Source organism: Monodon monoceros, unplaced genomic scaffold, assembly GCF_005190385.1.
Source record: "Monodon monoceros isolate NGI ecotype Baffin Bay Population unplaced genomic scaffold, NGI_Narwhal_1 Super_Scaffold_13, whole genome shotgun sequence".
In the NCBI taxonomy this organism is placed as follows: Eukaryota; Metazoa; Chordata; class Mammalia; order Artiodactyla; family Monodontidae; genus Monodon; species Monodon monoceros.
The window spans coordinates 62,477,846-62,505,835 of NW_021703769.1; the positions used below are offsets into that span (position 1 = coordinate 62,477,846).

A 27,990-nucleotide genomic window follows, 5' to 3' on the forward strand; every position below is an offset into this window, starting at 1 on the left:
CGCAGTGGGGACAGGGACAATGGCTCATGCATCACTACGTCCTCAACAACTATCATGGCTTTACTGTGGTCACTAGCTGTTTATCAAGGAAGCGATTGGATAAGTAGCACCTCTTTATTGACCACTTACTTTATGCCGGACACTGGGCTAAGCACCTGCATGCATCATCCTCCTCCATTCTTCTATGAGGTAGTCAGGCTTCTTTTCCATTTTGCATGAGAGGAAACCGAGGCTCAGAGAGAGAAAGGCACTTATGCGCTCAAGGCCACACCCAGGAAGGACCCATTTCTGTCTAAACTACTGTTCCCCCAGGGGACATTTTGGCAATGTCTGGAGACATATTTGATTGTCACAGCCGAATGGGGGGTGCTCCTGGCATCTAGTGGGTAGAGTCCAGAGATGCTGCTAAACATCCTACAATGCACAGGACAGGCCCCCAATAACAGAGAATTACCCAGCCGCCATTGTCAGTAGTGCCAATGGTGAGAAACCCTGCCCATAACCCTTCGCAGATAATCATGGCCTGGAACACCTCTCTGTAGTATGTGTACCTTTTAACCGTTGGTGTTTTCACTGGTTTTGGTTGCTAAGGCTTACAGACTGCAAAAATACAGTTAGAAGGAGCTGCCCTCTCTTTGGTTACATCAAGACTGGATGGGGACACACATCCAGGTGTACATTCTAAATCATAGGACTTCTGAAAAGACATTAAACCATGACAACACCCAAAGACGATAGTCAGGTCTCAGTGTAGCTATCTCCTCCCCAGTCTGTCCACCCCTGAGGGGTCACCTCCAAACCCACTGCTTTATGCAGATTTCCAGCAGCTGAAATAAATACATGCAAATTTTTGGGGGGTGGGGGGAGGGAGCAGGTGCTCTTAGGAGCAAGGTAAATAAGTAATTTAGATAAATGCAGAGAACCCATGATCCGATCTGCTTACACCCTATGAAGTCAGCAGAGGGTTAACAGTACTCAATCCATTTTCATGAAGAAATTTGAACTTTGGTCCCAGTGTGCAACTTAGCTGGGATTTTACATTATTTATTATTCATGGGGCACTGTAACTTACCACAGTCTCTGAGTAATCTTTTTAAGCCTGCCAAAAGAACTGGTGTTAATTGCTTACACTGGAACATATTTGCTGTTGGAAATGTCACACCGTAATTATATCCCATTTCGCTGTCTGACAAGTAATATACTAAAAGAAAATTGGGTTTCTTTTTTTTCCATCCTTCTTCTCCTTCTTCCTGTGATGTGTAAAACCATTCCCGAAACCCTTCAGGCAGCAAGAAGGTAGAAAGTTTCTTTACTTGTCAAGAAGTTAGAAAACTTTTGGGGCTGGACGATGGTGATACAAATGAGCAGGGCTGGCTCATGGACAGACGTGCTAGCTGGACAGTCGCTCAGAGCCCACGCCCAGAAGGGCCTGCACTTAACTTATTGCTCTGATTTCACTCTCTTGAAATTCTTCATCATTTTTGAACAGGAGGCCCCGCATTTTCATTTATACTGGGCCGTGCAAATTATGGAGTCCAACCTGCAAAAGTGGAAGGAACGGGGCAGTGACATGGCCCATGGAAGTGTGGTCAAAGGTGAGGCAAGAGTTGATGTGAAAGGAAATGGTGAGAATTTCTGGGACACAGACCAGTTGTAACTGGAAAAATATGTGTATCTGTTTGTGTGTGTGTGTGTGTCGAAGAATCGGTGGCTTGTGAGGTCAGGCAGGGCAGAATGTCTAATCAGATGGCTCTTTCTGGAAGGCGAGTGACTATATTTGGGTGGCTGAGTTTCTCTTAAGCCCGGGGTTGCTCAACTATGGCACCCACTCCTGTTGTGTAAGTCAAGTTTTGCTGGAATGTAGCCACATGCGTTTGGTTAGGTGTTGTCTGGGGCTGCTTTCTCATACGAGGGCAGAGTTGAATAGTTTCAGCAGAGACTATATAACCCACAAAGTCCAAAATGTTTACTCTCTGGCCCCTTACAAAAGAAGTTTGCTGAGCCCTGTCTTAAACCAAGAGGGGGGGGAGCTTCATCCACCTGGCTGCACGAGAGGCTCAGAAGTGCTGTCTCAGCTGGGCAGCCACTTTCCGAGGGGAGAATGGATTTTCATGGATGGTTAGCTGTTTCTGCCACACCCATTGACTTCAAGATATTGAACCGTTTGCTCACAGAGAGAGGTCCACCTGACTTGAAAGTATTAAAGTGCATGTTCTTTTTTTGATCTGATATAAAAACATGTACCTGTCACTTCCGCATTTCTCCAACATCCTCTCCTTTTCCTCTCTTCAATAAATAAACGTGCATAGTTTCTCTTTCGTCATTCTTATTCCAGGAGCTGACACCATGGTTTTTGAGGGATGTAAAATAAGAAATGAAGTCTGCTTGTGTCGAAAAAGATACTACAAACTTATTCTATAAATACTGAATCAGGGTATACTATGTGCTAGGCCCTGGGCTAAGCACTTGGGATAGGATGTTGAATAAATTGTCCAGGTATAAGCAATTCATTAAAGTCCATGTTTTCTAAATTGTAGTAGTTTACCTGCGTCAGGTCACAAACAGACATGCACTGAGTAATCTGCACAGAGCACTCTGTAGACTGAGAAAGAAAACTAGCTGGGTCACAGTGGATCTTGCCCTGGGGGGCAGATGAGGCCTGCACATGCGTGATCCTCATAAAAGGTGATGCTGCTAAAGGTGTTTGCTCATTCAAGCCCATTTGGAAAGTTTAGGCTAATAACTAAACACCTGCACCTGTACCCGGCTCGGTACCTTGCCTTCCATTCATGTCCCCGACTGGCTGCTGACAGGCCAAGGCTGAGAGCATATGTAGTAGCTACCAGTTACTAGATGGTTACTCTGTGTCACACCCTTTAATTAAAATATGTAGGTTAATCCTCCCAAGTATATTATTTCCATTACATCTGAGGAAATTAGGCTCAGAGAGGTTCCTGTAACTTCTCCAGATCACACTGTTAGCAGGCACTGGTCCTAGACTTTTCTGCGTTCAGAGCCCAAATGTGCAGTCAGTATGTTACTTAGGGCAACATTTGCTGCTGTAAGAAACAGGCCCAGTAACGCATGATGCCTCAAACATGAAGGAGGCTTGTCTCTCAATGCTACGCCATCCAAAATGGATGTTCCGGAAATTGGTTCCCCTCCAACTGGCGATTCAGGGACCCGGGCCCCTTCAGTCCTATGGCTCCACCAGCTTCAACACACGGATCGCCGTGCTCTTCTGCATCCAGAAGTGGAGGGGGGAAAGCATGGAGGAGAGTGAGAGGGAGGTACCCGCGGGTCAAGCCTAAAATGCATGCTTGTTACTTACACTTGCACTTTATTAGCTAAAGTGCAGTCATTGAGCCAGATGTAACTGCAGAGGATGCTGGGAAGTCAGTTCTAACGAGTGGTAAGGAAAAAGCAGAAATGGGTTTACCAAGGAGGCTGCACCACTCTGCTTTGCTCTGCTGCTCTGGTCTTGCTTCCTCTACTGCTCTGGTCTTGCTTCCCCCGCCTTTGGGTTATTTCTATCCAAGCCCAAGTCCCCTGGCCCCTTTGAAGTATGTGACCACGTGGCTCTTTTCCGGCAAAAGGGTCACCTTCCCCGATGCTGGGGATGCATCTCCAGGAAACATTCCCCTGTTAATGTGGCTGCGTGTCTGACAGGGATACGGGGCACGGGAGAAGGTGAGGTTAGTAATTTAGTTGTCATTGGCTGACAGGTTAGTCTTAGAATATGTTCCCTGCAATTCAAGGCTTGCGAGAGAGAGACACGGAGAGAGGCACTGAACAAATGTCAGCTTTTTTTTCCCTGGCACAGCTGTCTCACGCTGACCCTGACACGTTCGGGGAATGTCTCGGCACCGTTCCGTCAGCACTTCTTCCCCTCACCCTTGGTGTTCTTGTCTCATTTTCCTAGCGAGGTTCCCCTGCGTGGGGTCCACAAATAACGATCATCACGATCACCAGAGGGCCTTGTGAAAGCTGCCAGGAGAGTGAGCTCCTGGGAGGAGCCCAGGAATCTGCATTTTTGATAAGCTGCCCAGTGAATCTGTTGCAAATCACTGGTTTCAAGCAGAGTTTTTCAACCTCAGCGCTTGATATTTTGAATCTGATGAATCCCTTTTGGGGTGCTGTCCTGTGCATGGTAGGATGTTTAGCAGCATCCCTGGCCTCTACCCACTAGATCCAAGTAGCACCCCCTCCCCCAGTCATGATAACTCAAAATGTCTTCAGACAAATTGCTAAATGTTCCCGGGGTGGGGCAGAATTGCCCCTGGTTGGCTTAGAACATGACTCACTGTGTTTCTGTGCCATAAACTGTAAATGCTCCCCAGGGACCCATGTCCTCCTCTCTGTTGCCCACTCCCGTGCTTCTGGGTGCGGTCCTGGGGCTGGGTCTCCCTAATAGGGACATGAGTGGAAGTGATGGTTCACTTCCGGACCCTGGCAGTTAAGGGTGGGTGTGAACCCCACCCTGATCCCTAACCCCTCTGTGCAGCAAGAGGACTCTGAGTGAGATGGTGGAGTTGCAGTGGAAACAAAGTGGGTCCTCAAGTCACGTCTTGGAGGATAGGCACTGGAAGGAGCTGCCAGCATGGCACACGAGTGAGAAATAAGCGTTGGTCGTGTCAAGCCACTGAGATTTGAGGGCGTACACATTACTGCAGCAGAGCCTTGTGTGGCCCTGACTAATGCAGGGTCTAGTGCTCAGAGGCTTCCACGTGAGAAGCAGTCACCTTCTTTCCCTCACCTGCCCCCCGAAACAGGTTCACAATACATTTAAAGCAGAAGCGGGTAGTGTCTCTGAAATCAGATTAGCCGATGGTACCTGCCTCACAGTGTTTCATGAGGATTCAATGGGGGAAAAGTGCAACAGAACAAACAGAAAACCAAAAAGCACACTTGACGCTGTGCCTGGCATATTGTAAGGGCTCAACAAAATGTGAGCTTTTCTCAGTATTCTATTTCTGGAAGGTTCAATGTAGACATTGTTTCTTGGGTTTTTTTTTTTTTTTTTTTTGCTATATAGCAGGTTCTTATTAGTTATCTATCTTACACATATTGGTGTATATATGTCAATCCCAATCTCCCAGTTCATCCCATCCGCCCTCACGCTTTCCCCCCTTGGTGTCCATACGTTTGTTCTCTACATCTGTGTCTCTGTTTCTGCCTTGCAAACCAGTTCATCTGTACCATTTTTCTAGATTCCACATATATGTGTTAATATACAATATTTGTTTTTCTCTTTCTGGCTTTCACTTGTATGAAAGTCTGTAGGTCCATCCACGTCTCTACAAATGACCCAATTTCATTCCATTGTATATATGTACCACAACTTCTTTATCCATTCGTCTGTCGATGGGCATTTAGGTTGCTTCCATGACCTGGCTATTGTAAATAGTGCTGCAGTGAACATTAGGGTGCATGTGTCTTTTTGAACTATGGTTTTCTCTGAGTATATGCCCAGTAATGGGATTACTGGATCATATGGTAACTCTATTTTTAGTTTTTTAAGAAACCTCCATACTGTTCTCCACAGTGGCTGTATCAATTTACATTCCCCCCAACAGTGCAAGAGGGTTCCTTTTTCTCCATACCCTCTCCAGCATTTATCGTTTGTACATTTTCTAATGATGGCCATTCTGACCAGTGTGAAGTGATACCTAATTGTAGTCTTGATTTGCATTTCTGTAATAATTAGAGATGTTGAGCATCTTTTCATGTGCCTCTTGGCCATCTGTGTCTTTTTTAGAGAAATGTCTATTTAGTTCTTCCACCCATTTTTTTGATTGGGCTGTTTGTTTTCTTGATATTGAGTTGCATGAGCTGTTTATATATTTTGGAGATTAATCCTTTGTCCATTGATTCATTTGCAAATATTTTTTCCCATTCTAAGGGTTGTCCTTTTGTCGTTATGGTTTCCTTTGCTGTGCAAAAGCTTTTAAGCTTCACTAGGTCCCATTTGTTTATTTTTGATTTTATTGCCATTACTCTAGGATGTGGGTCAGAAAAGATCTTCCTGTGATTTATGTCCAAGATTATTATTCCTGTGTTTTATTCTAAGAGTTTTATAGCATCTGGTCTTACATTTAGGTCTTTAATCCATTTTGAGTTTATTTTTGTATATGGTGTTCTAATTTCATGTTTTTACATGTAGCTGTCCAGTTTTCCCAGCACCACTTATTGAAGGGACTGTCTTTTCTCCATTGTATATCCTTGCCTCCTTTGTCATAGATTAGTTGACCGTAGGGGCTTCGGCTTATCTCTGGGAGTTCTGTCCTGTACCATTGATCTATATTTCTGGTTTTGTGCCAGTACCATATTGTCTTGATTACTGTAGCTTTGTAGTATAGTCTGAACTCAGGGAGTCTGATTCCTCCAGCTCTGTTTTTTTTTTTCCTCAGGATTGCTTTGGCTATTCGGGGTCTTTTGTGTTTCCATACAAATTGTAAAATTTTTGTTCTAATTCTGTGAAGAATACCATTGGCAATTCTATAGGGATTGCTTTGAATCTGTAGATTGCTTTGGATAGTGTAATCATTTTCACAATATTGATTCTTCCAATCCAAGAACATGGTATATCTCCCCATCTGTTGTCATCTTTGATTTCTTTCATCAGTGTCTTATAGTTTTCTGACTACAAGTCTTTTGCCTCCTTAGGTAGGTTTATTCCTAGGTATTTTATTCTTTTTGTTGCAATGGTGAATGGGATTGTTTCCTTAATTTCTCTTTCTGATCTTTTGTTGTTAGCGTATAGGAATGCAAGAGATTTCTGTACATTAATTTTGTATCCTGCAACTTTACCAAATCATTTATTAGCTGTAGTAGTCTTCTCGCGGCATCTTTAGGATTTTCTATGTATAGTATCATGTCATCTGCAAAGAGTGACAGTTTTACTTCTTCTTTTCCAATTTGTATTGCTTTTATTTCTTTTTCTTCTCTGATTTCCATGGCTAGGGCTTCCAAAACTATGTTGAATAAGAGTGGCAAGAGTGGGCATCCTTGTCTTGTTCCTGATCTTAGAGGAAATACTTTCTCAAAACATCACTGAGAATGATGTTTGCTGTGGACTTGCCATATATGGCCTTTATTATGTTGAGGTAGGTTCCCTCTATGCCCATTTTCTAGAGAGTTTTTTATCATAAATGGGTGTTGAATTTTGTCAGAAGCTTTTTCTGCATCTATTGAGATGATCATATGGTTTTTATTCCTTAATTTGTTAATATGGTTGTGTCACATTGATTGATTTGGGTATACTTAAGAATCCTTGCATTCCTGGAACAAATCCCACTTGTTCATGGTGTATGAGCCTTTTAATATGCTGTGGGACTCTGTTTGCTAGTATTTCGTTGAGGATTTTTGCATCTATGTTCAACAGTGACATTGGTCTGTAATTTTCATTTTTTTGTCTGATATCTTTGTCTGGTTTTGGTATCAGGGTGGTGGTGGCCTCGTAGAACAAATTTGGGAGTGTTCCTCCCTCTGCAATTTTTTGGAAGAGTTTGAGGAGGATAGGTGTTAGCTCTTCTCTAAATGTTTGATAGAATTCACCTGTGCAGCCATCTGGTCCTGGACTTCTGTTTGTTGGGAGATTTCTAATCACAGTTTCAATTTCATTGCTTGTCATATGTCTGTTTATATTTTCTAATTCTTCCTGGTTCAGTCTTGGAAAATTTTACCTTTCCAAGAATTTGTACATTTCTTCGAGGTTGTCCATTTTATTGTCATCTAGTTGCTTGTAGTAGTTTCTTACGATGCTTTGTATTTCTGCAGTGTCAGTTGTAATTTCTCCTTTTTCATTTCTAATTTTACTGAGTTGCATCCTCTCCCTTTTTTTGTGATGAGTCTAGCTAAACGTTTATCAATTTTGTTTATCTTCTCAAAGAACCCACTTTTAGTCTTACTGATCTGTGCTATTGTTTTCTTCGTTTCTAGTTCATTTATTTCTGCTCTGATCTCTATTTCTTTCCTTCTACTGACTTTTGGTTTTCTCTGTTCTTCTTTCTCCAGTTGCTTTAGGTGTAAAGTTAGATTGTTTATTTGAGATTTTTCTTGTTTCTTGAGGTGAGTGTACAGCAGATATTAACACAACATTGTAAATCAACTTCAATAAAAAATAAATCTAAAAAAAGTAATAAAATAAAATAGATAAACAAGAAGGACCTACTGAATAGCATAGGGAGCTATACTCAATATTTTGTAATAAGCTATATGGGAAAATACTCTGAAAAAAATATATATATATGTATGTATATGTGTGTGTGTATATAAATATATAGCAGAATCACTTCGCTGTACACCTGAAAGTAACACAACATTGTAAATCAACTATATGTCAATTGAAAAACATGAGAAAAGTCAACAGGGACGTTGGCCAGAGTCCGCTCAATTCATCCAGACCACCTCCAGCCCAAGCTGCCACTGCTTCTCTCAAGCACATTGTACTGAGAACGCTTAGGGGCCCTGGCCCGGGTGACAGCTTGCTGAACTTTCAGCTGTGCTTGTGTATTTTTTATGACAGTCTTAACAAATTCTACCCACTGATGCATTATTTAACCAAATGTCATTTCTCTGCCTTTCTCATTTGAGCATCATCTGTTAGATTTACACATTGGTACCCCCATGAAATTAACATTACACATGTTTCCTTTTGGAGCCGACTGAATTTAATTTAATTTAAATTGTTGTCACTGTCAGTGGCCTTCCAAAGCTGCAGTAGTGCGGGTCTTGTCTCCTCAAAGGCTTATCTTAACCCCATCCTGTCTCAAAAGCTACAACTCTGCTTTCCCCTAGAGTTCTCTGGTCTAACGTCTAGTCCACATGTAAGATGAGCTTCGTCTGCCAGTTCATTTGTAGGGGTTCTTATTTACGAAAGGGTATTCTCAGAAGTCCCCTGGCTTAAATGAAGCTTCCAAGCCACGGTTGAGAAACCAGGGTCTCTTTGGCCTTCTAGGCTGATCAAGAAGTCTCAACCCAACATGTTAGGGGACTTGATTAACACAAACACCATGGCAAATGATGGTTATCCCACCATGAAGCTCTAGTGGTGAAAGGCAAGACATAGCATTTGTTCATTCCACATTTATTTAGAGACTCGCTAGGAGAGAGACGGCGCCTGTCTGGTCCATGCCGGACCCCTCAGTGTGTCCCCAGTTACAGGCATCTGATAATTATTTCTCAAATACGTGATATTCGGTCATACCTTGGTGACATTGCGGGTTTGGTTCCAGACCACCGCAATAAAGCAAATATTGTAATAAAGCGAGTCACACGAATTTTTTGGTTTCCCAGGGCATATAAAAGTTATGTTTACACTATACTGTAGCCCATTAAGTATGCAATAGCATTATGTCTAAAAAAACAATGTACATGCCTTAATTAAGAAATATTTTATTGCTAAAAAATGCTAACCAGTCTCTCAGCCTTCACTGAGCCGTAGCAGTAACATCAAAGATCACCGATCACAGATCACCATAACAAATGTAACAATAATGGAAGAGTTTGGAATATTGCGAGAATCACCAAAATGTGACACAGAGACATGAAGTGAGCAAGTGCTGTTGGGAAAATGGTGCCGATAGACTTGCTCAACACAGGGTTGCCACCCACCTTCAATTTGTAAAAAACGCAGTATCTGCAAAGTGCAATAAAACGAGGTGGGCCTGTGTCCATCCTGTTGTGCGCTGCCCCACCCCAGGGCATAGCACTCACAGGCATTTATAATTATGTATCAAATGAATGGTGTCACATGCACGGGAGACTTCTAAAATAATTTTTACAGTGATCTTAAGCTGTACTTGTGCCACAGATGTCAGCCAAAGTCTGATGGCATCTACTCACTCTCAGGAAAGATCGTGACGAAGACACCCTAAATGCAGCAGGAGCGAACTGAAGTGAGCTGGGGGCGCACACTTGGCCTGGACTTGGAGTTTGGTCGGGGGCGGGGTAATTGCATAATAACAGTTTCCAAGTACCGGAGAGGCTGCAGTGCTGTCTTTGAAGGCAGACTTAGGACCAGTGGATGAAACCTTCTGGCAGACGTATTTTAGAAGAAAAACAGCTCAGCACTGTCCACAGGCGTGGCTAGCTGCTGCATAAGGCACTGAGGTGCGCGTCTTCGGAGGCATTCAAGAAAGAACTGACAGACCCTTCACTGTGTTTTCACTATGTTTTTTGTCATTACACTAGAGAAATTTCAAAAACACAGGAAAGATAGCTGATTCACTTTGTTATAAAGCAGAAACTAACACACCATTGTAAAGCAGTTATACTCCAATAAAGAAGTTAAAAATAAATAATTTAAAAACCCCAAACAAACACAGGAAAGGATTGTGAAAAACCAAACGGAGACCCCCACCCCTTTAAAAAATTCTGCAAAGTACCGTTTTTACCTCTTTGAGACCTTGACTCACGGCCGTTCTTTTGCCTGAAGAGACACCCTCTTTACCTGGCTCCCACCTCCTCATGTTTCAGATCTGGGCTTCTTCAGAAAAGTCTGAAGACCTGGTCTGCCTTGATCCCCCCACCCCGTCTTCCTCCTGCTGGTACTCTGCACCTTTTCTTCATTGCATTAAACATCTTTTGTAAAATATGTTTGTCTCTTCCCTTCACCCACCCCACTACTGGACTGTAAGCTCCTTGAAGACAAATTCAGTATCTGTTTCATTCTTCTGAGCATCCCCCAGCTCCTGGCGGGGACATTGCTCATGGTAGATGCTCAGTGAATATTTGTGAAGGAAGGAAAGAAAGCACATCTGTGCTCACTGACATGGAGAAGGTGTCAAGAGCATATTGTTGAAAAGAGAACGCATATGACAAAGCAGAATGTACATAATGATATGTAATGTGTGTGCATAAAAATATTTGGAAAACGTTCACCAAAATGTTAACAATAGTGATATCTGGATGCTCTACTATTTGAGTTTTTTCTTTTTTTTTTCCTTTCTTCATATTTTTCTGTATGCTTGAATTTCCTATAGTAAGTATATGTTAATCTACATAGAGACACCAAAGAAACCACCCAGAGCTGGCAAAGCTAGATGGGCTTCTTCTTGGTTTAATCCTGTAACTGCAGCTCCCAAGTGCCGTGATCTCCAGTCTGGGCGTTTGTCCCCGTGCCCTAGTCTCACCAGTGCAGGGAAACGGATCTGTCATGATCCCAAGTGCACCTGAGATGCTGTGTTACTCATTGCCATGAGCCCTCTTGCATGTGTATTTTGACATCTATTTCTTCCTTCAACGGGAATGTAGTGTGTCCCAGGTGCTTCTGGCATTGTCACTGGACATTGGGCTGAGCCCCAGGGAGGCAGAAGTAAAGAAAAACGTAATCCCTGCCCAGTAGGAACAAAACCTAATGTTGTATTGGATTAACTGTGTCTGTCACTGCTGTTGAAATCAACTGGACAGCCTGTTAGCACTGGGGATAGCCAAGAGGCTCCCATGGGTACTTGTTTCTCAGAGGCAGGATGGCTGAGGTTTCTGCAATCACCTCGCCTAGATTCAAAACCCAGCTCCATTATTTCCTAGCTGTTTGGCCCTGGGCAGATCCCCTCTGTGGCTCAGTTTCCTCATCTGGAAAATGGGGATGACAGTGGCACTCAGCTCCTAAGTTTGCTGCAAGGACTGAATGGCCGAGTGACCAGCACAGAGTAAACGCTGCACAAACGTGAGCCTAGGTCATTACTCCCATCTGCGTTCCGTGATGTGACAGCATTAACGTGACAAATGGGTAACAATTGGAGGAAACATCCCTGTTTAAATAGAAGGCACCTGCAGGACATATTTATGGTGTAGGATCAGGAGGCAGTGTTAATGGCCCTTAATGTAATTACTATAAGGATTTTTATTAGGAAAATTCCAACCAATTTGGCATTAATTAATGTACTGTTACTTTAGCGTGTTACCCTTCTAGTCCTTGGAGAGTTGGAGAAAATAAACCTGTTATTTTCTCAAACCCTTTCCTGAGAAGTAAGTAAGTGTTCTCTCCTCCAGTGGCTCCATTTGTAATAAAAATAGATGAGTCCCTGTGTTTTTCTAGGGCAGGATTTATGGAGCCTTCAAGGACCTTCAGGAGAGGTGAAAGGAGGACAGAGATGAAAGTGTCAGGCGACGGGAAGGCTCTTAGGAGAACCTGTGAACAGCAGCTCAGGCTCAGAAGGTAGGGAGGGAGCAGGTGATCTTAACACCTCAAGCTTCAGCCTGCAGGAGGGCCCAGGCTCCACTCTGCACCCTGAAGCCAGGCTTCTCACACCAGCGCACCTGTGGTTCCACCTACAGTCCACTCCTCAGCCACCCTTAGCAAGCCCGTTGTGATGGTTTGTCACTCTCTTCCACTGCAGCCCTTAAAATGGTGCCCAAGACCCTGCATGGGGCCCCTGCTGTCTTTCCATCCCCATCTCACCCTGTGCTCTGTCGTGGCCTCTGTGCTCCAGCCACACTGACCCTCCTGCATGTCCCCTCACTTACCATGCTCTGTCTCACCCCAGGGCCTTTGCATATGCTGTTCCCTCTGCGTAGGGACACTCTCTGCTCCCCCCTTTTACCTAGTCAACTGCTTACTCAACCTGTAGATCTTACTCCAAGGAATGCATCCCTTGAGCTCCGACTAATATATTAGTCTGCTCAGGCTGTCATAACAAAATACCACATAACAACAGACACTTACTTATCACAGTTTTGGACCCTGGGAGTCTGAGATCAGGGTGCCAGCTGGTTGGGTTCTGGTGAGAGTGCTCTTCCTGGCTGGCAGGCTGCCTTGTCCCTGTGCCCTCATGTGGCAGAGAGAGAGAGAGCAAGGTCTCTGACGTCTGTTCTTATAAGGGCACTCATCCCATCGGATCAGGGCTCTTCCCTTATGACCTCATCTAACCTTCATCACCTCCTAAAAGGCCCGTCTCCAACACAATCACATGGGAGTTAGGCCTTCAACATAGGAATTTGGGTGAGTGACACAATTCCTTTCATAGCAAGTCGTATCTTTGAAAAAGGAACAGAACAGTTAGGAACAGAAACAGGGGTTTGATGACATTACGTTACAGCTTCCCGGAAAGGGAAACTGGGTGAGTATAGTGGGAAGTGAGCTGGAAAGGGGAGAAGAGAAATAGAATGCAGTTCCTTGCATGTCGTTATGTAAGGTAATTGTAATGACAGCCGCCATTTAATTTTCTTCATATCATGGAAGTGATCTGGGAAATATTTATGTGTATGTGTTTATTGTCTGTCTTCCCTTTGGGAAGGTCTGCTCTTCAGAAGCCCAGGCTCTTGGTGGCATGTGCTTTGCTTTGCTCTGTTACACCTAGAACACTGCCTGCCTGGCATGTCATAGGTGCCTGTTCCAGTTACTGCTGCTGAGTAAAAAAAAACACCCCAAACGCAGTGGCCCAGAACACTTCATGTTTTATGCACATTGATTGTGTGGAATCGGGAATTCAGAAAGAATACCTAGGAGATGGGTGGTGGCATGGACAAAATAGCCCAGGTTAAGAACTACCACTCTGTACTAGGCCCTTTTCTGAGCACATGATTCCATGGGTCCCTCCCTATGAAACAGGAGTCAATATTTTACCCTTTTTGTACTGATAATGGACTAGAATCTTAGAGGTGATATAATTTGCCCAACCTCACAGAGTTAGGGAGTGAAGAGCTGTGGTTGGAAGCCCGATCTCTCTGATTGCGAAGTTTGCAAAGCCAAACTTCTTTCCACTTGCCATGCTGCCTTTCCAGAGTGACTGCCCATGTTGCCAAAAGTGAAGTAGGCCATCTTGGCAGGGAACCTTCTGCCTCCCAGTAAGATGAGTGGTTCTCAAGCAACAACTGTATTGATTCGCTATAGGGGACTCTGGGAAATATAAAGGGGAAGAGGCTGTTTGGGGGACTAGGGATATTAAATGTCCCATAAGGCATGAGACAGCCCAACCCAACAAAGAATTATTATCTCTCCCCAAATGTCAGTGGTCCCTGTTGAGAAACACTGCCTGAGAAGGGGCGGGGGGGGGGGTAATGTGTGAAATATTAATCTGTACCAAAACCGTCTGAAAGGTTACTCGGATAACAATAGAAGCTGTTCTTTCCTTGCATGGTTTAGCTTAGGGCTTGCCTTAGTCCATTTGGGCTACTATAACAAAATACCACAGACTTGAGTGGCTTATAAACAACAGAAATTTATTTCTCATGGTTCTGGGGGCTAGAAAGTCCTGCAGATCTGGTGTCTGGTGGGGACTTGCTTCTGGTTCATAGAGCACTGTCTTCTCCCTGTGTCCTCACTTGGCAGAAGGATAAGGGAGGTCTCTGGGGTCTGTATTATAAGGGCACTAACCTTATTCATGAGGGCTGCACCCTCATGACTGAATCACCTCCCAAAGGCCCCACCGCGAATACCATCACCTTGGGGATTAGGTTTTCAACATACGATTCTGGGGGGCACACAAACATTCACACCATAGCAGGGGTTAAAAGCCCTCATTTTAGTGGCTGACAAATGGAGATCTGAATCCCAATTCTACAGTGTATTAGCGGGCCCCAGGTCACATAACCACTCTGAGTCTTGACTTCCTTATCTGTAAAATGGGAATAATTAGAATACCTCCCTCATAGGTCTGCTGTAAGAAGTAAATGAGATAATATCTGTTTAAAAACACTCTGCCCGGGCCTGGCACACAGGAGTAGCTGTTCATCATAATAGCACTTTCATCCTTGATGTGTGGGAAAAGTAACATCAGCAGGATGGACAAGAGCTTGCAGGCCTCAGCACAGTGCTTTTGCTGGGTAACCGGCAGAGCGACTGGGACCCAGTGAATTGCGGTGAAATGCACCATACGCCATCAATATTTATCCCACTGGTTTCCATTTATTGAGCAGTACATCATTAGAATATCCCAGGGCTCTTGACAATAAAATCAATAAGACGGTTCAGCCATGGGCTGTGGTTTAATGACTCCAGACTTGAATGAGAGGGAAAAAAAAAATCAGTGAGCAGGAAAGTTTCCTGAGTGCTTGATCAGGAATGGAGGGAGACATTTCTCAGAGCGGGAGAAAAATAATGAGTGAGACAGCCTTGGGTCTCCAGTGGAACAGGAGGCTGTGAGCGTGTGAGGTGGCACCCAGAGACGTATCTGGGTAAAACCCTTTCCACCTTGAGAGACGCAGGTTTTAAGAGGAGGTTGAAAGGAAAAGAAGGTACAAAATGTGGTCCTCAACCCTGACTGCATGTTGGATCGCTTGGGGGGCTTTAAAAACTTGCCAATACTTGCACCCACCAAAGTAATTAAATTATTATTTCTTGGGGTGGGACCCAGGCATGGGTTTTGCTTTTTGTTTTGTTCTTTTACCACGTTCAGGTCATTCTAATGGGCAGAGGTGAGCCTCACTAGCCTGGGCCAGTGGATTCGAACTTCAGCTTGCATGAGAATCACCTGGAGGGCTTGTTAAAACACAGATTGCTGGTCCCCACCCCAGAGTTTCTGATTCACAAGGAGTGGGGTAGGGCCTGAGATTCTGCCTTTCTAGCAAGATCCCAGATGATGCTGTTGCTGTGGACCAGAGACCACATTTTGAAAACTTCTGTTCTAGAGCAGTGCTTTCCACCAAGAGTGATTTTGCCCCTCCTCCCAGGGGACATTTGTCAATGAATGGAGACAGTTTTGCTTTTTCACAAGTGGGAGGATACTGCTGGTATCTAGTGAGTGAAGACCAGGGATGTGACGTAAACATCTTACAGTGCATAGGGCGGTGCTCATCTCCCACAGCAAAGAATTATCTGGTACCAAATATCAATCATGCTCAGACCGCAAAACCCCATTCTAAAGTGGACAGTGGTTTAGAAGCCATTCAGGGAATATGATGCTTTGGGTCCAGGCAGTGGCAGCCTGAGTGGAGACAGAGATGCCCAGATTCTTGCTAGGAGCATGCATGGAGCATGGTATCTGAAGTCAGGTCAGTTTGTTTCTGTTTCTTAATCTCTTCTTCACCTCCTAGCTCTGTGACCTTGGGTGAGTTCCTCACCCTCTCTGAGCCTGGGCCAATTATCCGTAAATGGGGATAATTTCTATATGCAGCATTGCTATGAGAGTTAAGAAGTCTGTGCAAAAAACTTTATAAATATTAAATGCTCAACATATTGGAGTGCAAGTCAAAAGGACAGTGTTTCTCAGCAGACCCCTGTGTCTGTCTCTCTGTCTGTTTGTCTCTCTCTCTCTCTCTCTCTGTGGCAGGAAGGTGGTCTCCCAGTGGCTACTCCAGAAAACTCCCAACGAAACCCTCCTGGGCCCCTGAAGCCTGGAAAGCAAATGTTATCTGGACCTACAAGTCCTTCCATGAAATACGAGGCTGCTTGGGCATCAGTCTGTACCTGGCCTTCACCTGCCCTCATTTGTTTAGCAAACTCAGCACATCCTAGTTGGAAAGCAAGTTTGTGGAGTCTAATTAATATTCTCCAAGCTTCCTTCACACTCTCTCACCTTCACGATTTTGCCAAATCCCTATTTGCCATTATGCCCTATTATTTGCATAATGTTTTCATTGCAATAGACTCACTTTCATCTTTACTTAAGTCAATTGTATTTTGAAAGTCATTTTGCATCACTGCCAGAAGTGGAGATCTCTCTCTCCCTTGCCATAGAGACAGCAGCCATGCAAATGAATCGGTGAAATCACAACAGTGGTCTTCAGTGCCCGTAGTTACTTCTCTTTTCTGCCAGAGACACCAATACTGTGGGCAGATCTCCCCTTGTTGGGAGAGGAAGTTCAGTCCCCTTGCTGTTGAGGAAATGTTTGCATTGATCTGAGACTCTCTTGGTGGGCTGGCTAATCAGAAAGGCTGGATGAGAATTGAAAAGGGAATCCCTTTCCCATTCTCACTTAGTGCCATTTGATGTCCTGTGTGTGGGCTATGTAAATCTTCCCTTGGGAAGAACACCAGCTCTGAAGTCCTCATGGTCAGGTCCTGCCCCCACCCCCCCAACCCCGCCCAGCTGTGTGAACAATTACAAGTTTCACTGCATTGGGCAAGGGTTCCAGAGTCGCCCCACATGAGCTCAACAGCTGGCTTCTCCACTGTCGAGCTGCATGACCATATTTTGCCTGTGTTATAGCTTTTAGTCCTTACAGCATCCCTTGGAGGTGAGCACGCTTTGATAGATGAGGAAACAAAGGCACACAGCAGCCAAATGACCTGTGAGTAAGTGGTGGGTTCAGGATACAGACCCAGGCTGAGCCCCTACATGGGATGGCTGAGTTCAGTAGTACAGGATGGGTTCCTCAAAAAATAACTTAATATAAAAATAAAGTTACCATATGATCCAGCAATTCCACTTCTGGGTATATACCCAAAAGAATTGAAAGCAGGGTCTCAAAGAGATATCTGAACACCTATGTTCATAGCAGCTTTATTCACAAGAGCCAAAAGTTGGAAGCAACCCGGCTGTTCACTGACAGATGAATGGATAAACAAAATGTGGTACATACACACAGTGGAATATCATTCAGCCTTAAAAAGGAAGGAAATTCTTTCACATGCTACAACATTTTGCTACGTGAAAGAAGCCAGTTGCAAAAAGAACAAATATTATATGATTCCACTTATGTGAGGACCTAGAGGAGTCATAGAGACAGGAGTAGAATACTGGGTGCCAGGGGCTGGGGGAGGGGAATGGGAGTTAGTGTTTAATGGGTACAGAGTTTCAGTTTTGCAAGACGAAAAGGTTGGTGGTGACGGTTGCACGACCATGTGAAGGTACTTAACACTACTGAACTGTATGCTCAAAAATGATTAAAAAGGTAAATTTTATGTCATGTGTATTTTACCACAGCTTTTTTTTTAAAAAAGAAGAAATTCAGGATTCTTGGAGGGCCTGTGGGAGGGTGGTGCAAGGAAGGGATGGGGGAGTGGGTCAGGGATGGCTTGGCGGAGAAAGGGTCATTTCTCCTGAGCCCTGAAGGGTGTGGCCTGGTCAGCTTTATCCTTGGACTTGCTCCCTCAGTTCCCCTCTCCCGACTCCACGATCCCTGCTTAGTATCTCCTCCCCTCACTTCCCATCAGGTCAGGTTGGAGGTGACATGACCACAGGAGTCAGAGCAGCAGCCCTGATGTTAGAGACACGACCAGGCACTTGCCCGGCTCCTCCCAGGGAGGCCTGGGGCTCCTGAACAGGGAAGAGCGGAGTCCAGCCCTCAGCCAGTTCACATGAGCGGAGACCGTCCCATGCAACAGCTCGGCCCTGAGGCTTCCACTTCAGCCCCCTGGGCGCTGAACGTGGACAGAGCTGTCCGGCTTAATCCATCAGTCTGAATCGTTCATTCTCTGAGGGCCTCTCCCCTGAGCCGGCAGGGGCGGGGGCGTAGGTGATGGGGATGGCATGCTAGGAGAGATGCAACCTTGGCCTCGGCTCATGAGGAACTGCCAGCTATCAAGAAAGCCCACCTGATGTGGTATATACAAGGGAGTATCACTCAGCCTCGAGAGAGAAGGAAACCCTGCCACTGCGACAACGCGGATGGAACTTGAGGACATGATGCTAAGTGACATAAGCCAGAGAAAGACGAACACTGTGATATCACTTATATGTGTACTCTTAAAAAAAGTTAGACTTTTGGAAACAGGGAGTAGAGAAATGGTCACCAGCGGCTGGGGCGTGGAGGAGAGAGGAGAGGTTGGCAAAGGATACAAACTCTCAGCAATAAGATGAATAAGGTCTGAGGATCTAATGTGACTGTATCATGGTGACCACAGCTGATAGCACTGTGTTGTACAATTGAAATTTGCTGAGAGAGTAGAACTTAAACGTTCTCTCCCCCAAAGTACATAATAAACAAACAAATAAGTGAGGTGGTGGATGTGCTAACTCACTAGATGGGGAGAATCATTTCACAACGTGTAGCATATCAGATCACCCCAATGTACAACTTGAATTATCTTACAACTTTATATGTCAATTATACCTCAATAATAATAAATTATACCTCAGTAAACCTGAAAAAGGGAGGGAGGGAGGAAGAAACTAAGTGAATTACCAAAAACCAACCCTGTCTCAAGGGAGGACAGTTTTCTATTCAGTGATGCTAACTCCATGATTGGGCTAGAATCCCAGACTATGGGAATGTTATCTACTCAACTGCTAGAATAAAGCATGCGTTTGTCTCTCAGCCGACACTCTACAGAGAGGGTAGCTCATCGGTTACTCAGGGCCTCTCAGCCTCACAGTCCTCCGTGGTGAGATGGGGGTAATAATCACGGTGCCTGCCTCGTAGGCCTTAGGAAAATTAAGTAATGAAATCATGTATGCCTAGTGCTTAGGGCTCAGTATGCCTCAGACATCATTATTTTTCTAGAAGAGTCTTCAGGACCAAGGAAGGGAAATGACTCGCCTAGGGCCCCACGGCTGATTCACAGCAGAAGCAGGGTTTGGACCCAGACTTGTGGCCCTTGGTGTGCTGCCCAGTGAGAGAAAGGCCCTTCGGCCCAAGTCTGACAAAGAACCTGGAGCCTGTCAGGCTTTACCCTCCGATGACATGAACCCCACTCCGTGCGGTGTGCCTGGTGGGCAAAGGTGCCCCATCCACAAGCACGAATCACCCCACCGCCAGCAGGGCCAGGGATGGATCGCTCATCCCTCTTTATTTTTTTAAAAATTTTATTGTATTTTGGAAGAACACTTAGCACGAGCTCTACCCTCTTAGCACAGTTTTAAGTGCACAATGCAGTGCCGTTGGCTGCAGACGCAGTGCTGTACTCAGGTTCTCTAGAGCTCGTTCATCTGCCTTTTGCCTGAAACTTTTTGCCCATTGATGATAACTCCTCATCTCCCCAACCCTTCAGCCCCTAGCCACCATCTTTCCGCTCTTCGAGTCTATGAATTAGACCATGTAAGATAGCTCATATGAGTGGGATCACACAGGATTCATCTTTCTGGGACTGGTTTATTTCGCTCAGCGCATGTCCTCAGCGTTCATCCTGGTGGGAACGCAAAACGGAGTAGCCTCAATGGAAAACAGTATGGAGGCTCCTCGACATATTAAAAATAGAACTACCTGTGACTAACCCAGTTTATAGAAGAAGAAGTGACAACCGGAGAGGTGTCTTTCCAAAGCCCCCGCGGTGAAGAGGCAGAGCTGGACCCAGTTCTGAGCCGCAGAGCCCGTGCCTCGCTGGCGGAAGGGAGCTGGGCCCACCCCTGATCCAAGCCCCGTTTGCACACAGCCTCGTCTCCACTGGTCTCCACGACCCAGCCTCCCCTCTTATTTGGAACCAAGTCAGAAAGCTCCCCTCGCAGTAGCCGGAAGAGGCCCTTTCAGAGTATAAGTAGAATCGAGGGCTTTGTTGGTTGGAATAACTATTCCAGTCAAGAGGCTCCTTCATTTTGCGTTTGTTATTTAGTCATTGTTTTCAGAGGCAGACGCTGCAGAGGGAGATCCAGGGTGTGGATGTTTATTTGCAAACCGTGGGCTCTGGGGTATACACAGCCCTGGGAGACTGTGCCGTCTTGGGTAGGACGCTGGAGCTGGGCCCACTGGGTCCACCAGACTTGATCCACATCCTTGGGGACGAACAGCCAAATAGAGTAACACTGATGGTGATGATAGCTATTCTAATGGACATGAGCATCCACGAGAGACAGGCTCTGATGATAACATACCCATTTTTACAGCTGAGAGAACCGAAACTTAGAAAGGTGGCTTACCTGGTCCAAGGTCATGCAGACCTGCCTGACCAGAGGACACGCTCCTAACCCCTGCAGCTTAACTTTCTCCTCCCAGATCATATTCCTACAAGGTACCACAGGCGTGATTATTGCTAGCATCACGACATCTGCACAACCCATTGACCCTTGCCAAGTACCTTCATCTTCGCCATCTCTTTAGGGCCCAAGGTTTACGTCGTCCTTATTTGACCATATGATGATAAAGAAACACACAGAGCTTGGGTGGGTAACAGGCCTACGGTGGCACAGCCCTCCGTGAGTCCTTGGCCTCCACACCTGCATCACAAAAATATACTTGGTATGCTTCCCTACAACCCTGGGTTTTTAACATTTGTCTGAAGTCCGCTTTCCCCGCTGCCTCTAATCACTCTGATTCTTCCACCTATTTTCTGTTTTGTGCCACAGGAATCTGATTATACTGTTAAACTCATAGATTTTTTTTAGGAGCCGGGCAGTGTTTGGGTTTCAGTCTGTAAAGACACACATAGCTCTGACCACATGTCATTGTTTTCTGTCCTGCAGCTGGAAAAAAGTCAACTGACAGGCTTCTAGGAACAGATTTTTGTGTTTTGGAAATGGGGACAATTGGATCGAGCATAGTGGCCGTGCTAGGGCTCTGGGATCACAGACCAGCTCCGTTCCCAGCTCAGCCAACTCCTAACTGGGATGTCTCTGAGCTCCAGCTTCCTCAGTTGTATAAGAGGAAGGTAATAACTCTTTTCTCATAGTGGTTTGGATAGAAGTAAAAAAATCATGCACAGAAATTGTTTTACACATAGTAGGCACTCAGTAAACAGTATTAGAACTAGCAATAAGCATCACTTTTATTGTTAGGTTCTATTATAAAAGTAATCCACTTTACAAAATGCAGTTAACACGGCAAAGTGTAAAGAAGAAATGAACACCGTCGTGCCACCATCTGACCCTCTGTTAATATTTCAGTCCATGTCTTTTAAATTGTTATGGATTGCATTGTAGGACTTCTCTTTGGCTTAATATATTATAGACAATGTTCTATATCAACAAGTATTACTAAGACCTTTGGGTTGACTCCTATTTTGGACCATTATACACACTATTGAGGTGGAGGCCCCAGGACCTTTGCACTTGCTATGCCAGCTGCCCAGAATCCTCCTCCATCCATGGTAATTGCATGACTCACTCCCTCAGTTCACTCGTTCAAGCTTGTTCAAGTGTATCCACTTCACATCAGCCTACATTTGGCCACCATAGCCAAATAAACCCCGCCCTGAACATGCTTAAATTTTTTTCTTCATAACCTATGTCACTGTTTGCAATCGTATTCTCTATTTGCTTTCTTTTTTAGTGGCTTTCTATCCCATTAGCCTAAGCAGCATTCGGGAAAGGACTCTGTTGTGTCCACTGACAGGACCGGAACTGTGCCTGGCACAGAGGAGATGCCGCAGGAGTAACTAATTGAACAAAGAACATCCTATACATAGAGATGGGCATATTTGCCTTCTCCTCCCCCAGGATAGATTTTTAGGCATGGAGTTACGGGGTCAAGGGGACTGCATATTTAACGCTGTATGCTGTTGCCACATCACAGCCGAGCTGTGCCGGCTGCCACTCCCTCCAGCAGGGTGGGAGAGAGCCCATCCCCAGTTCCCGCCCCGCTGGGAATCTCACCACAACCCACTGACGATCCCACTCCTGGTGCAGGAGGCCGGGTGCTTTTCAGGAGCACAGTCCCAGAAACGGTGGCCCGGGTGGAGGAGGCCCACCCCCAGGGGGGCCTCTCTGCCTGGTCTACGGGGTGTTTTCTTGTCCTCTCCAGCGACCCCGTGCCTGAGCAGCTTGCCAGAAAGGATGATGCAGGAGCCGGGGGTGTGGAGCAACTATAGGAAGCTGGTGACTGGCACCTGGCAAAGGGCACCATGAACCTCGGCCCCTTTGAACAGTACCCCACCTTGCTGCAACTCGGGGCAGAGGACTCGCACATTCACTCTCCTGTTTATTCGATAAAACCCATCAGGGTCCAACCATGTGCCAGATGGGGAACATTGCCATTGTGGTCATGGAGCCAGCCCGAGGCTATCCCACCAATTTGATGGGTCCTTGGCAAGGCGCTTCACCCCCCTGAGCCTCACCTTCTTCCTCTACCTCTGGGCTCATACGTGGACAGGGCTGGTCAGGGCACAGGCGAGGGGCAGGTGTGTAAAGGATGGAGGCAGACTGGGGGGCAGGGGGAGAGGAGCAGGCAGCGTCTCAGGCCTGGAGGCATTGTTTGACTCTGAGATTCTGGAACTTTGGTTGGCCTTTGCTTTTAAGGATAGCTGCAGGGCTCTGAGGTCGAGTGCATCCAGCTTTTACAGCGTGGCTCCCCTCCTTCCCTCTGCCTAAGCTGTCTCAGTGTGTGTGTCTGGTTATGTGTGTTTGTCTCCATTTATGTCTGTGTGTCTGTCTTTCCCCGCGTTTCTGTGTGGATCTCTCTACATGCGTGGTCCCCTGTATGTGTGGGAGGGGAAGGTCCTCCTGTCTGTTTGCAGGTCTCTCTCTGCGTTTCTCTCGATGTGTGTGGCCTCTCTGTATCCCTCCCCTGATCCCCACCTCTCATCCCCATCTCCATCTCTCTGTCTCCTTTCTGTAGATACTTTTTGTCTTTCTCACCCACCCTTATCCCCAAAATAGCTGTGCTCCAGAAGAACTCTAGGTTTTTGTTCCCCCTTGTCTTTACTGCTCCCCAGACCGACTGTCTGACCCAAGGATGGCTTTATGCTATTCACGCCCGGGAGCCTCTGCTGCTGGTGTGCCAGTGTATCCATGTCTGCGTCTGTCTGTCTGTGAATCTGCTCTGCTTTCTAAAAACCCTAGAGAGAAGTTACAAAAGGCGTTTCTCATCGTCAACACCCAGGTCCCCTTAGACACCAGCGGCCTTCATTCCCCGTACTGCTCTCCAATGCAGCAGAGCGGGGTGGCAGGAGCGGGGCTGGATTGGGGCCCCTACTCCCGCCTCTGTGCACACTCGCTGTGTGACCCGGGGAAACGTGCTGACCTCTCTGAGTCTCGAGTATGACATAGAATTCCTCCTGGAGCTAAGTAATGACCCACACAGAGCCCCCAGGACCGGCACTCAGATGACGTCAGCTCCTCTGGACCAGAGCAGCCAGTCTTCTCCAGAATGCATTCATTCACTCACTCATTCAACAACATGGCAAGAGACATCCAGGGCTGGAGAGCGTGGCTGTTCCCAAAGGCCTCATAAACCTCACTTGCTGGGAACTCCAGATCATTGTTACCCAGAGACCTTGGGGCAGGGATGAGCAGTATTATCTGAGTGCCACCGGGAACTCCTACAGAGTGGACTTCCTATGAAGCATTGTATCCACGTTTAAACCTTTGAAAAATCACCCAATGAAATCCAGGTAGAAAAAAGTGACACAAGTAGCCATTGTGTTTTTGTTTTGTTTTGTTTTGTTTTTTGTGGTACGCGGGCGTCTCACTGTTGTGGCCTCTCCCGTTGCGGAGCACGGTCTCCAGACGCACAGGCTCAGTGGCCATGGCTCACGGGCCCAGCTGCTCCGCGGCATGTGGGATCTTCCCGGACCGGGGCACGAACCCGTATCCCCCGCATCAGCAGGCGGACTCTCAACCACTGCGCCACCAGGGAAGCCCAGTAGCCATTGTTTTTAAGCATCCCTCCCTTTGTTTGATAAATAGTCTCCAAGGGAGGCGGAGGGAGGTTACAGCCAGCCCTTTGATAATTACGCTGCCTTTGGGCTGTGGTTGTGGGAAAGAGAATGTAAGCTTTTCTCGTATGTCATTATCTTTTTACTTTGGATTCTCACATTCCTTAATCCATTCATAATCCATTTGTGAAAACAGCCTCACATCCCATGTGCCTTTGTGATCAAGACTGTGTCCGGGACTGGCAAGTAGGAGGGTTTAAGGATTCTGGGTGGTTGGTTGGATGGATGGATGGATGGATGGATGAATAGGTTGTTGTGTGAGTGTTTAAAGGGACATGATCCTTCCAGGCACACCTCTCGTACGACCACCAGGAAGGCCCAGTGTATTTGCAAGTGGTTTGGAGAGAAGATTAGAGGGTGGTTAGGAAACCCTCTGCTTGCTCCCCAGTTTGTCTTCAACCAGAGCCAAGATGTTAATTATCCCCAGGATCACAGCTACTGATTGAACAGTCAAGGAGACAAAGATGGTGGGGTATCAGGAGAGCGCGGGGAAGTGGGCTCCGGGGCTTTGGGCTAAACTCTCTGCCATCTCCTCTGTCCCTGCGGGCAGATTGTTCACTCCTTCCCCACCCTCCAAGAGCACACTTCTATCATAAAACAATTGAGCATTGTCTTCTGTTTTTCCCACTTGGCTGAGAGCTCCTCAAAGGCAAGGATATTTTCCCCCAATTTTAATTTTCTAGTACCTAGCACAGTATAGGCTAAGTTAGTATTGCGTGGATCAGTGAGTTGATGATTAGATGTTTGGAAGAGTGGATGCATGGATGATTTGCTTGGAGGATGATGGGTGAGTGGATGAATGGATGGTTGGGTTTTTTGGGGGAGGTGATAGGCCATTGAATGCTTTGCTAGGTGGGTAGTTAAATGGTTTGTTGGATGGGTGGTTGAATTTGGACGGATGGATGGATGGATGGATGGTTGGGTGGGTGGATGGAGGGTGGATGAAAAGATGTAACCTGATTGGCCACCTAGAGTCAGCCTCCCACATGATACACGAATCCACCTTGCAATGCCTCTGACTTCCTCATGTACATGCCAATCTACCTGCAATAACTAATTTACAAGATATTTCATTAACTAAGCAGAATTGTTATAAACATTTCCAAATTCTGGGTATGGTAATGTAGTGTATATTAGTGGTTAAGCACATAGGCTTTGGAAACAGACCTGGGTTTGAATCTCAGCTTAACTTAATTAAAGCAGTGTGACCTTGAACAAATAAATCGCTTGGTCTCTCTAAGCTGTGGTTTCCTCATTTGCAAAACGGAGATAATGGCCCTACCTTTCAGGGTTGCTATAAGGATTAAATGAAATAATTAATGGTAAGGACTGCTGAATGCTCAAGAAGAGGTACTGTAATCGTTATGGTACCAAAATGTACCCACCTGTAACTTTTATTTTCACCAAAAACCAGATGTGTGCCAGATATTCTTACAGTGTTATGTATCCAATGACAAACATTCTGATATAGTCCCTCATCTTTTGACGTTTATGTTCTAGTAGGGGGGTTCAGACAATAACAAGGAAACAATTTCAGATGGTGTTAAATGCTATGTAGAAAATCGAAATAGGTCGAGGTGAAAGAGAGTGATGTGGTTGGTGGGGGCCAGGTGGCCTTATTGTGACCTGTGAACCAGTGACAAGAAGATAGAGCCATACGAAGATCTAGGGAGAGTGTGTCCCAGGTGTCAGGAATGGCCAGTGGAAAGGTCCCAAGGCAGAGACGAGCTTGCTCAAGGAGAAGATAAAAGGCCAGGGGGCGAGGTAGATGGTAGGGGCGATCAAGGCCCAGGGGTGTGCAGTCATATCTGCGGGAAGCAGGTCCCGCAGGCCATGGACACGATACACGCTAATCTCATTCCGTCCTCTGGGACAACATAGAAGGAGCCTCGCTCATTTGGTGGCCATTCAGCTTCCCAGTGGCAGCTGACAGGCTCCCAGTCTCCTGACCCCCAGGCTAAACAGTCCTAATTCTCAGCTTTCCCAGTTGACAGTCGGAGACACCTGCAGCTGCTACCCTGACAAGGTTCTGAGTCCCACAAACCTAGAACCCACAAGAAATCAGGTTAGCCCCAAAGGAAATTCGGCTCAGGAAAACCAGGATATTTCTAGTTGGGCCTGTAATGAACTGAACCAGTAAGCTGTGTTCCTCCCTGAAACCTTGCCCCTGGAGCATTTGCAAGGGAAGAAAAGGAGAAAAGGTGTCTTTGAGGCTGCTTCCAGGAGAAAAGATGTCTGGAATCATTTATTCAGGAGCATCTGGTATAGGTTCTGGGCTTTCAAAGAAAAAGAAGCTCTGACGGTGGCTGATCTCCACCCGGGCTGATCCAGGGGCCCAGGTGGGTTCATGAGGACCTAGACCCCCCACATCACTCAGCAGTGCTTCCCTCTGTGTTGGCTTTCCTCTCCCTGTGGGGACCAAAGGGCTCTTAGCATCTGCCAGTTTCATGGATTGCAAACGTCTCTCATCTAGTAGTTCCAACAAAAGTCCAGAATTCTGTCTTCTTGGCTGAACAGCTTGGTTAGGGCTGAACCGTACCTACTGTGGCCAGAGAGAGGCGGTGTCCTGATTAACCAAGCTTCATCCCTGTGACCACCCCTGAAATTGACAATGGAGAGAGAACTTCTCCTGCCACACAGACTGAGAGGGGGATGATGCCCCCCAAAATATCAGATGATAAATTTCCCATTATGCAAGATGGATAACTTGTAGGGATCTGCTGTACAACACTGCTTATAATCCACAGTACTATCCTGTCCGCTTAAAAATGTGTTAAGAGGGTAGATCTCATGTTATCTGTTCTTGCTACAGTTTTTTTAAAACGGATGCTCTTAGGAGGAGAAGGGAGAGTGTATTCTGGACAGGCAAAAACAGCACGTGTATCTTACGTTTCCCAACTTGAAATTAACTGCTCCTTCCTCTGTGATTCAGAAATTACACCTCTTACATCTCTCATCTCATCCTGCCTTGTTCAGTAGTTTAATATGTGTACACATGTCTCCGTCCGTTCTTTTCAGCTTCCTGGGGATGGAAACCATATCTTCAGCTCCTCAGGGTTCCTACTCCTGTTGTACCAGGACAGCGTAAGGGTCCAGGACTTGTTTGGTTAAGTTGAATCAGGTTTCAGGGCCCAATATGACTACTTTGCCCCTCAAATAGTTTCCAGGGAGAAGCATCAGAGAAACGCCCCCCCGAGGACGACCGAGCTCACCCCACCTCTGTGGTTTCTCGGGTTTTCCCAGGCAAAGCCAACAAGAACATTCAGTGGGATGAGGATTCGGTGGAGTATATGCTGGCCAACAGGGTCAGAATCGCCTTTGTCCTGGTGGTCCACGGCCGCGCCTCTCGGCAGCTGCAGCGCATGTTCAAGGCCATCTACCACAAAGACCACTTCTACTACATCCACGTGGACAAGGTGAGGACCGCCCTTTCTCTGCAGGACTGTCTGCCTCTCTCCAAGCTGACCTCCCCTTCAGGGAAGGCTTGCAGGCTGAACAGCTGCTTCCCCCCGGAGCATTTGACCTTGAAGTGCCGTGTGTGTGTGTGTGTGTGTGTGTGTGTGTGTGTGTGTGTGTGTGTG

At 46.1% G+C, this 27,990-nt stretch overlaps 1 protein-coding gene across 2 annotated transcripts in view; it reads left to right on the forward strand.

Annotated features, from left to right (window-relative positions):
- XYLT1 (xylosyltransferase 1) overlaps positions 1-27,990 on the forward strand; it is a 300,528-nt gene that overhangs the window by 193,318 nt on the left and 79,220 nt on the right. For both annotated transcript variants that reach the window (XM_029221895.1, XM_029221896.1), the window contains one exon: positions 27,653-27,825. In XM_029221895.1, the coding sequence (XP_029077728.1) occupies positions 27,653-27,825 (173 nt within the window). The remainder of the gene's footprint in view (positions 1-27,652; positions 27,826-27,990) is intronic.